The sequence below is a fragment of the Syngnathus floridae genome, chromosome 21 (genome assembly GCF_059516105.1).
Source record: "Syngnathus floridae isolate MCC-2025c chromosome 21, RoL_Sflo_1.0, whole genome shotgun sequence".
In the NCBI taxonomy this organism is placed as follows: domain Eukaryota; kingdom Metazoa; phylum Chordata; class Actinopteri; order Syngnathiformes; family Syngnathidae; genus Syngnathus; species Syngnathus floridae.
In genome coordinates this window covers 7529964-7546930 of record NC_142433.1, presented here as the reverse complement: position 1 = coordinate 7546930, position 16967 = coordinate 7529964, and the positions used below count along the sequence as shown (strand labels likewise).

General features: G+C 44.4%; 2 protein-coding genes across 2 annotated transcripts; one reads left to right on the top strand and one right to left on the bottom strand.

The window, feature by feature from the left end:
- Positions 1–2357: 2357 nt before the first annotated feature.
- On the bottom strand, positions 2358–9514 carry LOC148380405 (snaclec coagulation factor IX-binding protein subunit A-like). The gene is made up of 9 exons (XM_088365393.1): positions 9239–9514; positions 7151–7371; positions 6638–6750; positions 5763–5884; positions 5630–5690; positions 5397–5552; positions 4258–5316; positions 4128–4178; positions 2358–2722 (listed from the first exon to the last, which is right to left on the bottom strand). Exons 1-6 carry the CDS (start codon positions 9315–9317, stop codon positions 5498–5500), a joined length of 651 nt encoding a protein of 216 aa, XP_088221519.1. The 5' UTR covers positions 9318–9514; the 3' UTR covers positions 2358–2722; positions 4128–4178; positions 4258–5316; positions 5397–5497.
- A 4148-nt stretch (positions 9515–13662) lies between these two features.
- rps18 (ribosomal protein S18) lies at positions 13663–15404 on the top strand. Its single transcript, XM_088365261.1, is given in 8 exon segments — positions 13663–13688; positions 13845–13879; positions 13882–13907; positions 14402–14500; positions 14574–14660; positions 14734–14835; positions 15128–15219; positions 15299–15404. Coding segments are annotated over 8 exon segments (543 nt in total). The 3' UTR covers positions 15375–15404.
- Positions 15405–16967: the final 1563 nt, after the last annotated feature.

The window sequence follows — 16967 nt, the reverse complement described above, 5'->3', positions numbered from 1 at the left end:
TACAGCCAGGGCCGGACTGGGAGATTTTTTCAGGCCAGGAGTCAGTTATGTACCCTGGCCTTGCCCACACGTGAATGTTCACACCCACACTTAAATGCATGGGCACATGTAAAACGCATTTGTGCGCACACACATGCACACAATCATTCATTTTTTGGTTTTGTTGTTGGTTGTACCGGAAAAACAAATCAAAATCTCTAGAATGAGGGTGAGCAAAATAATCAAAAGGCCTCTCTGAGTCTGACTGTCTGTTTGTATCCTGAGTTTCCCTTGCACTGCTCCCCGAACTTGTCTTGCCAGTATACTCTGCATCTGCTGTGAGTGTCAGAACAACCAGCATAATAATTATGTTATTGACAATAACACATTTAATCAATATCAAAAGAATGATATGGTTATATATATGCTTTTTTTCCAAATGTTTCATTCATAGTCATAGCCTATTCAATCCCATGCATTGATAGATGACTGTCTGTTCTTTACCAGTCAGCTGCTCCGAGCTAGTACTGGGCTTACTGTCTGAAGCACCAAAACTGGCAATATTTCCACTTTTGCATAGGAAACCACATCATTTTATGTGGCCCTCAAAGACAAATTGTGCATCAAATTCGTGTGTCATTACTACAATTGCAAATTGTCTTCACTTTTAATGAGATCTTTTTTTTTTTAATATTTGACCAGTTTTTACTCGTCTAATTTAAAAATGAGTTATTTATCAGTTTGTTTTGTAGCTTTAACTGTATGTAATATGAGGTGCTCATACATTTATTTGGGTTGACAGTCATAATGGCCCTCCGAAAGAAGTTTTGACTACAATGCGGCCTGTGAAAAAAACGAGTTTGACACCCCTGGTTTAGAGGAATGTGCATGTAAGAAAGCATAACAAATGACTCTTCAACTACAAAATCAACTAGAACTAAATCTAACAATAAATCAGCAGAGGGACAGCCTTATTACATGGCAGCGGCACATATGCACACAACACATGCAAACTGGCATGCATACACGTGCGGGCACACAGTTTTTAATGGCACCGTGTGGGGGGGCTGAATAAATCCATAACTTTTCTGCGTTTAGCTGCGTTCTCCTCCAGCGACCTTTCTTTTTTTGTCCCTCTCCGCACCGACTTTCCTCTTCTTTTTACCACGTTCGAAGTCCATTATCCTCACTTGCACCGCTCACAAGCTAAACACACCACAGCAAAACACCGGCACCTGACATACGTAACACACCCCTTCCTCCACACGCGCTCTGTGTGGTTGATACGGATTGTGGGGGCGGGTGTTAATTGATTTAAACCAATTGTCTTTCCCTCCTCACATGCTCCTGGCCTGGCCTGGCCTGTCCCACCGCACCAGCAGACTTTAAAAAAAAAAAAAAAAAAGAGACGCAGGCCAGCAGGCCAATCCTAGACCGGGGCTTCGGGAATTCACCCGGTTCTCCCTATGGTCAGTCCTGGCTGTACGGTACAGCGAGTTTTGAACAAACTGCATCAGTTGTATTTAAATTTAAACCTCTTTTGGAAGTCGCGCTTGAGTTCTGTGAGCAATCCTTGAGCTGAGGTTACGTTTTGACAAACATTTGGGACATTAATTAGAATTTTTCGTGTGCCCTGGATGCCATCTTGCCCCTCTCCCAGCTATGTAGACCAAAAGAGTAATCGTGTGTCCTGTAGTTTAGTGTGTCCTGATTTGGGCTAATGTTGATTATTTTGAAAAGCGCTAGGGCCTAGCTCTTTTCAAAACAGAAATGGGCAAACTACGGCCCGCGGGCCACATCCGGCCCACGGGGCCGTTTAATCCGGCCCGCCACACCTGAATAAATTGTATTATTAATTTTGGGGGGGGGGGTCATTTTCCCTGCAATTACTATGTTTCCCCAGTAGATGGGGAAGCGCCCGCCCGCACATTTACTCCCGGGAGCCGTGTCAGAAAGCTCGGTGCACGCTCACAAGTCCGTGTGCGTACTCAGTAGTAAGGACGCGGCGCACTCCACATTCTTGTAATTCGCGCGCTGAGCTTTCAGATACAGTTTTACGCTATTGCCACCCACAAACCTTCCCCTGGAATCCTTCCATTGGTGGCCCGAAGAAAAGAAAGGTGGACACTGAGTGCCGAATGTTAAAAAAAGAGTGGACAATTTGGCTCGACCTACGTGTGTGAGAAGACGTTCAGCCACATGAACGTCAACAAAGCCCGTCACCGATCTAGGTTAACGGACCGACACCTCGGCTCTATCCTAAGAATTACCACAACAAAGCCCATATCAGTTGATAATGCATGCACTTTTATTTATGCATTTATCTTGATATTAAGAAACATATTTTGTTTTTAAAAACAATTTAATTTTTTGCTGTTTGGCTGTTGAAAATGTTTTCCCTTGAAGTTACTGACAGAACCATAACAAAATATTGCCATATTCATTTAATCATTAAATAATGTACACTGTGTTAGGTCTTGGTTCAATAGGCTATGTGCAATCATTTCAATATGTTTTAATAAACATTGAACCAGTCCGGCCCTCGGCTTGTAGCAAATTTGTTTTTTTGGCCCTCGGTGTGTTTGACTTTGACATCCACACTGTGGAGGAACGGAGGAGCGCTGAGCATCTGTGGTTTCCTTCCAGGTAACCCTGGTGACCCCTCTGGCCGACGCTGCAACTCCTTACTCAGTGGCAAGGGTGGCCGGGAAGTTGGCGATTGCAAGAAGACGCGCGGCTACGTCTGCAAGAGAAGAGGTAATACAAGGTGCTCTGTTGATTCTGACCAATGTGTGTCATCAGATCAGATGACCAAAGTGGCGATTGTTAGTTTTTTTTTTGTCTGATGTCAGTGTTGATGCAGGCGACGCAATTGGCTGAAACTGAATGAAGGCGTAGTCTGCTTGTTTGTCGCATATCCTAATTTCACCAAATGCTGAAGAATACAAAAAACATGGCGCTGTTACATCAGAATAATCCCAAAATGTGTCCTCAGTCGTTCAGACATGTGAATGGACCAAAGGGTGGCGCCGCTTCTGCTCCAACTGCTACAAGAAGATGGAGACCACTAACGGTTGGCTGGGAGCTCGTTACGGAGCAAATGGGCAACAAGGCGTTCTGGGTCGGACTCTCCAATCTGGTGAGACGGAAGCGCAAGCAAGAAGCTGTTGGCTTGCTATTGCTACGCCATTGACGACAGGTTTGGACTCTCCAGAACTACGATGAGACCTGGTGTCAGTTTTTTGAAGTGGGAGACAAGACAAGACAATTTACTGACAGTGGTTTTCTGAAGTTCTCCTGAGCCCATTTGGTGATATCCTTTACACACTCATGTCGGTTTTTAAGGCAATGCCGTCTGAGGGATTGAAGGTCACGGTCATTCAGTCTTGGTTTTCGGCCTTGGCGCTTACGTGCAGTGATTTCACCAGATTCTCGGAACCTTTTGATGATATTATGGCCTGTAGATGTTGAAAACCCTAAATTCCTTGCAATTTTGCTCTGAGAAATGTTGTTCTTAAACTTTTCAACTATTTTCTCACGCAGTTGTGGACAAAGTGGTGAACCTCGCCTCATCCTTGTTTGTGAATGACTGAGCATGTTTGGGGAGGCTCCTTTTATACCCAATCATGGTACCCAATTAGCCTGATCACATGTGAGATGTTCCAAATAGGTGTTTGATGAGCTTTTCTAAGCTTTCTCAGTATTTTTTGCCACTTTTGCCAACTTTTACTGGATGTGTTGCAGCCATGAAATTCGAAGTTAATTATTATTTGGCAAAAAACAATTAAGTTTATCAGTTTGAACATTAAATATGTTGTCTTTGTAGTGTATTCAATTGAATATGGGTTGAGAAGGATTTTCAAATCGTATTTTAGTTTTATTTACATTTTACACAATTTCCCAACTACAACCGAATCCGGTTTGTAGTTCAAATTTATTGAGGTTAAAGGCGAAAACGCGCATGTATTGTGTTGTGTTTTTTAACTGTAATGAGTTACGTTTATTCAGTAATACAATTAATAACTCCAAGTCGTTGCCGGGGGTTTTCTCGCCACCAGCCGCACTTTGCACTCTTGCCTGTAAGCAAGACTCGAGTCACTTGAGGGCAAATAAGGTTTTGCATGTGGGCTGCAGGGTGGGACGTCCACCTGATGCTGATGTCGGCGCCGGAAGAAGTGGAAGAGAATCTCCGGCCTTGCCTGTAAGGACGTGAGAGGGATCAAATATGAGAGAGCAACGAGAAGACAAAGGGCAAATGAGAGGTTGTGACTTTCTGACCTTTTTGATGGATGGACGAAGGTCAGTGCAAGGCTCCATGTAAACACGACCATTATCACTGATTTTGGAGCAGCCACCTGGTCCTTTTGGATCATCCCACAAGACGTCAACCTGCTGTGGTGTCACGTTCTTGCGTCACCTGACTTCCAGTCAAGCCCCAATCAAGGAATTGCCAGCACCTGCTACAGCTCGTTAGGTCCCCTACTTAACCTCTGTGTATTCTGCCAGTGGTTGTCAGTTCGTCTACTTACGCTGCCCGTGACACCACTGCCTATTTGTCCCTTGAACGATCTCTGTTGCCAACTGCTTCCATAAACTGACTGACCACGCTTTGATCGCCGCCTGCCCCAACTACTTGCTCGTCCTTTGACCACGCTTCTGATCGCCGCCTACGACTACGCGCTGTCCTCTACTGCTCAGCCACGCTTGCCAGACCGCAAGTCCAGCGTTCCACTTCCCCTTTTCCCATTTTTTCAATGAAGGATCGTGCTGCACTTGGTCGCCCTGTCTCTGTTCCGTGACAGGAGGACACAGCGAACGTGACTTGAGCGTGTTAGGTGTTGCCATTGCTCAGAAGGCTTCCCAGCAAATTCCTTCAAAATCACTTTATTGATTAAAATCTCTCAAATTCAGTTTCATAACCTCTCTCTCACAATAAGAATTGTTGCGATATTCCAACCCCCTTGTAAAATGAATGGTGCCCTTTTATTTTACTGATCACTTCATTTTTTTTCCTTGTATATTATAATTTGAATCCTCATAAAATGTAAAAACATGTTTGTCTTGTAACATGAGTCAAGGCAGGTCAAATTCAAATATATTTGACAGGGAGAGCATTCTTGTCAAATTTTTCCTCCTAATTCAATACAACTCTATTCTGCTGAAACTACACTTTTTAACTTTATCCTTCTAACATGACAACTTCATGATGGCGAAGTGACAACTTTTAGACCTTCGTTGAACACATGTCACTTACTGTCGATGATTCATCGCGCCACTCAAATTTGCCATTGTTGTTCTTGAGTCCCAGCCAAGAATACCATCCTCGTTGCATGTGAGCTTGAGGAGAGCAGAACAAACACTTGTTGTGAAACATTGCTGGTCAATTGCTGGCATGGTCAGTTTGTCTTGGCGCTCACCAGCCAAAAATTGTCCGTAAACCAGTGAGTGCACGCTGGCCAGATGACCTCTCTTCTTCTTGCAGAAATCGCCAGCCGCTTGCCAAGTTTTCTCCCTCCCCTCAAAATAATAACAAGAGTCCTTGTACAGGAAGTAGCCAGCGTCGCAGTAGGATGCTGAAACCCAAAAGAAACTAATTAGAAAACCACCATGAGACAGTGTGGGTGTAGAGAGAAGCGTTCCTCCCACTTACTCTCCACTCGATCGTAACTGAAACCGGTCTTTAAAGGAACACGGCCATCCGTCCAGGCAGTCTGCAGGAGAACAATGTGAATGCAATTTTTCCTCCTTTCAGCGTCAACATCACAACAGACGTGCAGACGTACCATCAGGTGACCGCTCACACATGTGCGCCGATGAGGATCCGCACGACCCACGTCTCCACTTGCCAGGCTGACTGTAGAGGCCCACACCTTGGTTGACGTACATGCAAGTTTCAATGTTGGAGCTGTCGGGAGAAGTCGTGAAAATTGAGACACACAGTCCATGGTCCTCGATCGGAAAAGGGTGGAATGCCCTCTCCGGATCGGGGATGAGATCCTGCCCCAAGTGGAGGAGTTTAAGTATCTTGGGGTCTTGTTCACGAGTGAGGGGAGGATGGAGCGCGAGATCGACAGGCGGATCGGTGCAGCGTCGGCAGTAATGCGGAATCTGTACCCGTCCGTCGTGGTAAAGAGAGAGCTGAGCCAAAAGGCAAAGCTCTCGATTTACCGGTCGATTTACGCTCCCACCCTCACCTATGGTCACGAGCTATGGGTCGTGACCGAAAGAACGAGATTCCGGATACAAGTGGCCGAAATGAGTTTTCTCCGCAGGATGTCCGGGCCCTCCCTTAGAGATAGGGTGAGAAGCTCGGTCATCCGAGAGAGACTCGGAGTAGAGTCGCTACTCCTCCACGTTGAGAGGAGCCAGATGAGGTGGCTCGGGCATCTCATCAGGATGCCTCCTGGACGCCTCCCTGGGGAGGTCCCTCTTGAAGCTGCTGCCCCCGCGACCCGACCCCGGATAAGCGGAAGAAGATGGATGGATGAATGGACATCCGACAAATGGTCCTAATAGAAGGTTGTGCCCTCTTTTCTGATGAAAAGAAAGCAAAAGTATTTTTTAACCTCATCACATGCTCACACGTTTTTGGAAAAGGGTTCCAAAATCTCCCCGTGCATCTCGCCTGACACAGGATGCAAAGAGGTGACCTTCCTACCTTCCATCTTGACTCGAGGTCCAGTTAGCGTAGGTTGGCGTCACACCGGTGTTGGACCAAGTCATTCTCTTTTCTCCCGCTTCCAAAAACTCACACCAGTTCTTGTCGCAGTCCTGCCAAAACCAATCCCGCTGTCAATGACGTACCAAAGAGCGAGCCAACTGTATGCCTGATTGAAAGGATTTGATATCCCTAGTTGATTGGGGTCAAAAGAAAAACCAAAACGCATACTTGAAAAAATAAAACTTAAATCTGAAAATAAATGTGCTGAGCTTAAAACTTGACAAATAAAACAAAGTGTTCAAAATAAAAATACGTGTTTGAAAGTTTTTTCAAGCTGAAAATAGTTTTGCTTCGCCTTGGTCATTTTTTTTTTAATTAAGTATTTATTTTCAGGTTTCACCTCAACTGACAGTACTGAGCACCAAAAGAGATTTAAGGGTGATTTTTCAAGTACGAAACTTTTGACCCCTCTCTACCTCCATACAACACCCGCTTGCGCTTTCGTCTCACCAGATTGGAGAGTCCGATCCAGAACGGGTTGTCGCCCATTTGCTCCTTCACAAACTTTTCCTCGTCCTCGGAGGTGATGGAGACAAGGTTGCCGCCCTCCCAGACGCAGTCGTGACGAGCTCCCAGCCAACCGTTGTGGGTCTCCATCTTCTTGTAGCAGTTGGAGCCGTGAGGTCTCCGTCCGTTTTTTGTGTCACATGTTGGCTCAGGATTGTTTAATCCTGGTGAAACGGCAAAGTTGCCTTGGGCATTTTTTAGCGTTAGGTGAAGAGGACAAATTCAGCAAACAGACAAGAATGAAGTCGACCGAATTCAGTTTTTTCCAAATTGCGTCACCTGCATGACTGACAATAATATGAAATAAATAAACTGAAATAATATATTCACAAAAAATCAACATGGCATATTTTTTCTCACCATAATCATCAACCAGTTTCACGTAGCTGAATAATTACAAGGACTGTTGCAGATTTCAAAAAACGGAAGAAGTTCAGTCCACTTCTGTCATTCTGTTACTCGGAGAGAGAAACGTTTTTTTAACTCAACTCCTGCCCACAGGATGGCGCTCAAAGTCAACAAATTCCACATCCAACTTTTTATTTTTCATTTTCATCAATTACCAACAGATACATTGGCAATCTATGCAAAGGAAGACGTGTTGACAATTCACGCCTCTTGTAACTTTGCTACAGAATAATCTCTGTTTACTCGCAGACTTCTTTCTCTAGAATTTCCATTTGGGGGAGGGAGGGAGGCAGGGGGGAGTTGTGTTGGAATGGGCCATTGTGTCTCTGTCACGTCTCGTCCCCAGCCGTGTTACTATGTGTCTCTTTTGTATTGGTTTCTGTCTGTTTGCTCACCCCTCCCCTCCTGTGTGGCCATGATTACTTTGATTATTCTCACCTGCCTCTTGTTACCTGTCGTGTATATAAATCCTGTCTGCCCCTCACGCCCCGTCGGATCATTGTGTTGGTGTTGTCTTTTGGTTCCTGTTGTCTTAATGTCCTCACGTCCTTTGCTTCGCGTCCCTGTCGGTTAGTCCTTATGTTATTGTGGTATATGGTTTTTGCTGCTTCGCTGGTCTCCAAAAAACACTCGGTGATCGGTGGCTGTTTCCAGACAAATAAGCACTTCAGGGACCCACGGCTGATTGGGAAAAGTTTTTATTCAACCGATGTCAGAGTGAAGTCTTTCCAAAAAGTTGAGTGGCCCCAAGGCATGGATGTAAAAAGCCCAAGAGAGAGAGCGAGCGAGAGCGAGCGAGCCCGAGCTAGAGCAAGCCCCCCCCCCTCTCTTTTGTCAGGCCCGTAGCTTTTATACCTGACAAGAAGCTGATGTCACGGCTTTGGGTAACAGCTGCAGTTTGAGTCTCAGTCTGCTTGTTTACCCTAAAAGGTCATCCCTTCAGCTCTCTCTGGTCACGGACAACTGGCCCTTCTATCTTCTACTAAGTACCTATACATTACTGAAACTAAAGCTTCTCTGTACAGCAAAAATGATAGTTTGATAGTCTTACTGCTACTAGTGGATCATCTAATGCAACATACAGATACGCATAAAGTTCAAAATTCACTTCATTATTTCGTTAAGTCATGTTAGTTTGCCGAGTCTATTCATTTGTTTTGCCGAATAAATCCTGGTCCAAGATGCATTTGGTCACCCTGCTCCATCCGATCCGTGACAGTCTCGCAATCAATGTCAGCTTGTTAAAGAGGTATGAAAACAGGTAAAAAAAAAAAAAAAGACTTTTTGCAATCAGATAACTCAAGGAAAAACACAAAGTTTACGTGCACAAGAACAAGCACTGTTACATAAATTTTAAAACAACTCAATTCGGGTCAAAAAGTGGGCCGAATTTTAGTAAAAAATCAAACCGAACTTTTTAGGGCAGAACAGTCCATTTTGTACAAAACATCTCCTAAAATACCAAAACCCACAGTTGAAACAAATTCACCCGGCTTCCTAAGTTAGTCCAATTTTTAACCCAGCAGCGGATCCGCACTACCATCCGAACCATATGCGTTCTTCCAAAGTTATAAATAAGAGTACGGCAATCGCAAAGTTGGACATTTTGTTTTATGTACTCACCAGCTGCGCAGCTGTGCAACATCCATACAACGCAAGACAGAAGAACCAGCGCCAGGGGCGCGGCTGACGGGGTCATCATGGCTTTGGAAGCCCACCAGAGAGTCTATTGAACGCAGAAATCTTGATGTGGTGAACGCAGTATCTCCGCTCAAAACAAGTTACGGCCGCTCGACGGGCGCTTGCGAGGCTGCCTCCTTCTGCTGCTGCCGCTCAAAACAAGTTACGGGCGCTCGCTAGGCTGCCTGCTGCTGCTGACGCTGCCGCCGCCGCCGCCGCCGCTGCTGCTGGGCCCCCAACTTCGTGCCCTACGCACCTTGGAAGAGCGCGTTCCCGTGGAGACGCTCTGTACGTGTGCAAGTCTTTGACTGAGGGAACGCGATAACATTTTGGCCACCTTCGTCCAGACGTTTGATACCACTTTGATTTTATTCGGGATGGGAAGCGAGCAAAAAAAGAGGGACCACCTTTGGGGTCACTTAAACCTCCGTTTTAAAGTGAAGCCAAGTACAGTGGAGCCTCGGCTTTCAACCACAATCCGTTCCAGAAGGCTGTTCGAGAAGTGAATCGTTCGAATTCCGAATCAGGTTGTCCCATTACAAATAATGGAAGAAAATCTAATCCGTTCCTAAAAAAACGCTTTTTTAAAGCATTTTTTCATTATTTTACACCATAAACTGCATAAATAAGTGAGTAGGTAATGTATAAATAAATAATGTAAATAATAAACTGAATTAATAGAGTAGGCTAGGCTGGGGAATGCATTGCCATATCTGTAGCAACTCGCTTGTGTATTTCATTCTAATAGTAATAGATATCTTTTTAAATTGTGAGGGGAAAAAAAGCATATCAAAACATTTTTTATTCTTACCAATGAAAGACAACATTTCAAAGATCATGTGATAGAAAACAGCAACATAACATACAGTATACATACTGTATCAAAGTTTGTGTGCAGTAAAAGCAGCAAAAACATTTTCTTTCTTAATTTGAAAAAACAAAAAAACTCTCTTGCAAATCTCTTCAGTTGGGAAGACTCTTGCACTGGGTGTTCTTTCCTTTTTGCAAAGAACCGATCAAGTGTAACTTGTTTCTGCCTTCTATGAAGAATGTAATAACGAACGGAGTCAGTTGGCATGCGGGTCCCCTCGGCTAATCTCGCGAGGTTCGACAACCAAAATTTCGTCCGACACCCGAAGCAAAAAAATCTCGAATTTTTTGTTCGAATACCAATTTGTTCGAGAACTGGGACGTTCGAACACCATGGCTCCACTGTAATGTGTAAAAGTATTTTTTTCACTCGACAGCAGTCAAAGTGGAATCAGCTCATAACAACGTTGACTGACTGAAAGATCAGAAACATTGGGGTCTCTAAATCAGCAACACTTTCTGATCACTTGTGTCAGATCAGGACTGCTTGCAAAAAAGTCAAATGAGCAGGTTGACATGTCACGTTTTGAACTATGGAGCCAAATGCAGGCAAGCAGGAAGGATGGCTTCCTAAAAGACACTGGCGGTTCTCTACAGTTTTACCAAGGGTGTTAGAGTTGTGCTCACTCCAACTTATTTTGCAAGAACCACACGGGAGACAAGTAAGTCCTTTTAGACACCTGCAGGTGGAGAGCTCACCCATTGAAGGAATGAAGTCTAAACTCTCCCTCCAGCAAGGGCATATTTATTAAGAGAAACAGAGTGGGGGTAAGAGTAGGCTGAATAGGAAGCCCTTGTCCTCTAGTCAAAACATATCAGGGGGTGTTTTATGACCTTGTGTAGGATGGGACAAGCTATCTTATTTATTACCGGTTGCATTCCAACATAATCATACGATAAGGATAATCTGAAAAACCCTAACAAAGGGGGTGTCCAGTGGCGTGCTGGGACCATTTTTCAGCCCGGGAGTTTCAACTCCAACCGGCCAAATGGCAGGCACACAGAATAATAGAATATCACTATTATCCCTACCGCTATGTCACTTGACTCCACTATTTAAGCGCTGACAATGAGTGACTATAACAGAAAATAAAATATTATATATTTATATAATAAAAATAAAAACTATATAATAAAACACATAATTAAGATGATTAGCAGGCAACTGTAGCATTTTAATTGTGTTTTATGTTGCAATATTAATATTATTCTCCATAACTAAAATGATATGCAGTATATTTATCTTCTAAAATGCAAGGTGAATAGCTAGCAGAGCATCCAAGCCTGATATTGGCATACTAATTAGCCTATGTTGTGCCCACAGCCCCTAACCCTGGTTCTTTACCATTTTCCGCTTCGGTTGGTCTTCTTGAAAACATATTTTTGAGCTTTGCACACTTGGCAGCAGCATCCTGTAAAGCCTTTATTTTTTGTATCCGAGCTTTTTCAGCTTTTCTGTCCATCGTTTAATTCACTGGCTCCACCTCTTTCGTACGCCTAGCGTCATCCAGGCATGAAGCTAAATTGGACTCTATCAACTTCAATGAGTGCAGGGGGGTCGGTTGAACATGCAATGGTATACCCAATGTTAGGCACGGGAAAGAGAACTTCGATGCAAAAAACGTGAAAATTGTCATTTTCACTGACATACACTCACTCATTCACGGGAACACCTAAATGACCGTCCGGCTCACTTATACGTGGCACCTGCATGATTGCATCAGTTGGCAACAAGCAAATACCAAAGCTACTTTGCCACCAGGCACAAAAGTATCAATTTGGGAACAGACGTTTCCTTAATAGATTTCAAATTTTTTTGTTTCTTTTTGAGTGTCCATGTGTGTGTGTGGCTCATTCAAAATGAATTAGTGTGCCATTCCACGACTATTAATGTTCACAAATTCTGCTGTTTCAGTTTTTATGTTAGCAATTTGCATGTACGCCAGAATGTAATGAGGGGTGTCCAGCTCAACTGCTGCTTAATTGCAAAGTCCTTTATTTGCCCTGAAAATGAACTCCATCACAAAAAAACAAAAACCCACACACATTTCCACTGCATTTCAGCCCTACCACAAAAGGTCAGAAGGTCAATGGCAAACAGGTATCGCAGTCACACATTGATGTGGGTATTGATGACAACAAGGCTGGAGATCAAGATGTCATGTTTGAGTGACTGGACACTTTAAGAGGAAGATGGTGACTGCTGCTAGCATTCCTCATCTGTAAGCCTTAGTTACCTGCAATGAAACACACGCAGCCATCATTGCTTAGCACAAAAAGGGCCTAACAAGGATGTTTTAGCAGCGAGTAAGTTTGCACCTATTGAATTTTTAAGAACCTCAGGGAGAGAGGTTCAATTGTTAAAATAAAACACAACTAATTTAAACACATGCAGGCTTTTTATTTCCCATTGCTTGAATGAATGTGCCGTTGAGCGTCCCTCTTCTCTGTTGGACTGCAGTGGTGCAAAAGTGTTTTAGTTGTGGCTGTAGTAGTCTGAGGGGCCTTCTCTTTGGAAGCAAAGACAAGCAAAAAACGGTTGGGAATGAAGTGAATTTTGAACTTTAGGCGTATCTGTATGTTGCATTAGATGATCCAATAGTAGCAGTAAGACTATCAAACTATATTTGCTGTACAGAGAAGCTTTAGTTTCAGTAGTGGATAAGTACTTAGTAGAAGATAGAAGGGCCAGTTGTCCGTGACCAGGGAGAATTCAGTTTCAGCAATGTGTGCAATCCTATAATAAGGTAAAGTGGCTGTTGTCGTCCATCACCAACAGCGCTGGTCAAGATCTCCTTTTTAGGACTGAAGTAAACTAGTAGATTGAAAACTACAGCTGTTACCCAAAGCCGTGACATCAGCTTCTTGTCAGGTATAAAAGCTACGGGCCTGACAAGAGGTTTTTTTTTTTTTGTCGCTCTAGCGGGTGCCAGCGGTCTCTCATTCCAGCGGGGGCTCGCTCTAGCGGCGGGCTCGCTCGCTCCCTCTTTTGGGGGGAGGGCTTTTTTACATCCATGCCTTGTGCCACTCAACTTTTTGGAAAGACTTCACTCTGACATTGGTTGAATAAAATCTTTTCCCAATCAGCCGTGGTCCCTGAAGTGCTCATTCGTCGGGAAACAGCCACCGATCACCGAGTGTTTTTGAAGACCAGCGAAGCAGTAAAAACCATATACCACAGGAACTATGCAGACACTAATTGAGACATCGAGTGGCGAAAGTTAGGGGGAGGGGGGAGTCTACAATTTTTGTTTTGTAATGACATATTTTAGCCACGGGCATTTTGGAAAACATATGAAAATTTATTCTATAATTTGTAAAGAAAAAGACAAATTTAAGTGGTTCGTAAATCACAATATCATCAACCATAATATTAGTTTCTGCTATGATTTAAAATTTAATTCCTAATTTCTTTTTGACGACAGACTATTATTCTCAAAGGAGGACAGTTGTTTTTTTATATGGCTCGAGAAGGAACGCAAGGGGGCGGGGGTTGCATGCTTCAGCCTAACGGGGTTGTGAGGTGAACAACCCCGTTCACCATATATAACTGTTCATATATATAATTGTTCACCATATATAACTATATATAACTATAGTTGCACAGTCAGTCGGACACAATGTTTGTCCGACTGACCGAACGTGATGTCATTTGAGATCCACCGATTTCCACCCCTAGCGCGGTCAAATTGTCGCGAGACCTGCGTCACTTCCTTTAAACGCGGAACACGCTTTCAAGATGGTGAGAGTGCTGCTCGACAATCCAAATCGGTCGCCATCCATTGTGAATAGTGGTCCATCCGCGCCCCGAGTATCTTTGAGGGGCGCGCGTAGTGTGTGCGAGCAGATACGATGTTGAATTGATTGTTAGTGAGGGCAAATATGGCCTTTAAAAGCGAGCGTGTAGTCGCTTCCACTGCTAATTTAATGGAGCCGTTTGCGCCGCCTGACTGTTCAAGCTGGCTGACTGACTCGCACGCTTGCTGTACACTGACTGCACTGTTTGCCCGAAGCATCGCGCATAGAATGTAGCGATAGTCGGCTTCAAGCATCGCGCACAGAAGCTCTGACGTCTGTAACGGCCGTCAATATGGAGCCGCCCCTCGTGCTAAGCTACAAGTTGTTTCTGTAGGATTTGGTTAGACCCGAGATGTTCTGACGTCTGTAACGATCGTCAATGTGGAGTTGCTGCGTCGTGCTCAACTTCTAGTGAGCTTTGATGTGTTGTTTCTGTAGGCTTTGGTCATCCCCGAGAAATTCCAGCACATACTTCGTGTCTTGAACACAAACATTGATGGGAGGCGGAAAATCGCCTTTGCGATCACTGCCATCAAGGTAGGAAAGGGGGGAGGTGGCAGGACGTTGTTGTTACTGCCCTGTTCCAATATTTTTGGTGCCGCCTTCTCAGGGTGTGGGCCGACGATACGCCCATTTGGTGCTGAGGAAGGCCGACATCGACCTCAACAAAAGAGCCGGCGAGCTGACTGATGAGGAGGTGAGCCAACTCGTGGCCGGCCGGGGTCTTGTCCCATTTGGAGCTGCAGGCACACTGAATGCTCTGTGCGCAGGTGGAGCGGGTGGTGACCATAATGCAAAATCCTCGCCAATACAAAATCCCGGATTGGTTCCTCAACAGGCAGAAGGATGTCAAGGATGGGAAATTCAGTCAAGTGAGTGGATAAAATTGCCAGCTTTTTTTTTGGGCCATTGCCTGCTGATGTTGCATACCTACATGTGATGGATGAAAAGCCAAGATGACAAATGCTGCAAAAAGACAAAAACCTTGACACTAGTCGTGTCCCCCTAACAACCCATCTCAGAGGTGCAATGATGAATTGATAATTAATCCATTCTGAACTGTTTTGATCAACCCGTTCATCTTGGTGCGGGTTTTGCCCTCAAGATTTTGTCAAAGACATTGTCCAAAGGCGAGTAAAGTCCAACAGCACACGCCGCTTTCAGGTGCTGGCCAACGGCCTGGACAACAAGCTGCGAGAAGATCTGGAGCGGCTGAAGAAAATACGAGCTCATCGCGGTCTCCGGCACTTTTGGGGGTGAGTCCTCTCTCGGTAGCCCGTGGCAATCTTGAACCTCGCCGACACAGCCCCTAACTGACTCGCGCATCCTTTGCAGCTTGCGCGTACGCGGTCAGCACACCAAGACCACCGGCCGGCGCGGCCGCACCGTGGGCGTCTCCAAAAAGAAATAAACTCAGTGCCATTGTTTTCAAGAAACAAAATCTTCCGCTCTGTCATTTCCTGATTGAAACCGGACTAAGCGATCCGATTCATCGCCAGCGTAGCCTAGCCGCACCGCATCACAGCGGAAGCAAGACTAACGCTGTATTCGAGGAAAGTCCGACGAGGACCGTGCTTCTCAAATAGTGGGGTGCGCCCCCCTGGGAGGGGAGGGGGCACGGTGCGATACCAACCGTGTGACACCAGGAAACATGCTTTTCTTATAGCTGTACTAGATTAAAGGGTAATTAGACATCCACTGCAGTAGGTGGGAGTGGCGGTATCACTGGAACAGTACTCGCTCTACAGTGTAGAGCTCACGCAACATACGCACACACAGCACCGAGCAGGCAATAAAAAGTGCAGTGGGATACCATGGAAAAATATTTAACAGGGTTGAAAAGAACGGCGTAGAGAGACAGAGATAAGAGAATTGAGAGTTACACGAAAGCCAAGACAAGGAAATATGACGAAGCGTACGTAGTGCTCGGCTTCAGTGTCACTACGATGGGAGACGAGGAAAGACTGGTGTGTTTACTGTGCCTTACAATGTTGGCAGCGGACAGTATGAAGCCAAATAAATTAAGGCGGCACTTAAGGTCATTGCACCCCAATCATGCTGATAAGATGCCAAAGGTTTTTCAGCGAAAACGGGCAGAATATTGTGAACAATCATCTCAGTTTGTGAATGCTACTTCGGTCAATCATATAAAGCAGCGTACCAAATTGCTCAGTGCAAAAAAAAAAAAACACACCATTGCAGAAGAGCTGATACTACCTGCAGCCATGGATATGGTCTCCGTCATGTTGCCTCATTTTGATTAAAAAAAAAGTTTTCATTTTTTGTTTTGTAGGTTCAAATGTTTTATATATTGTGCTCCTGAGTTAATGTTGCTGATTACTTTGAATTTAATATTTATTGCTGATATTTAATTTAATGTTATGTATCTATTTTGTTTTTTTCAGCATAAAATGGCAGTTGGTCAAGAATGTTTAGTTTGAATAATTGTAATTTATTTTTAATTTCAGGCGAAGTGATGCACTTTGAATCTGTTCTGTTACAGACTAAAAAACAATGTTATTAGTAGTTATTCTTTATTGTAAGTTGATCTTTATTTTTTTGTTTTCTTTAATGTTAATAACATGGGGGAGCGTGAAATGTTTTTTTCCCCCTGGGGGGGCATCACAGAAAATAATTGAGAAGCACTGGGCTAGGAAAAGTGCGCTCCGATACAAACCAATAGGTCTGAGTTGCGATGGCGACTCGGGTGTGATTTGTACTGACTGCGTGATGATATGCTATTATGTACCTGGAACAAATGAATGAAATGCTTCCAAGGTACGAGATTGAGAAAATTGCCAAGGTTTGCCTGAGCGACGTCATTTTGTTATTGTGGCTCAATGACATTGCTTTTGCGGCATGGCCGTCAAAAGGACTCTAACTCCCAGACGACTGTTTGACCTTTTTTTGCGGCTGTGCAGTCATGGAAATAAATCGTTTGACAACCCTCCAAAGCTGGTGTTTCAGAATTCATTGACATTTTCCTATAACTATTTGCATTTGT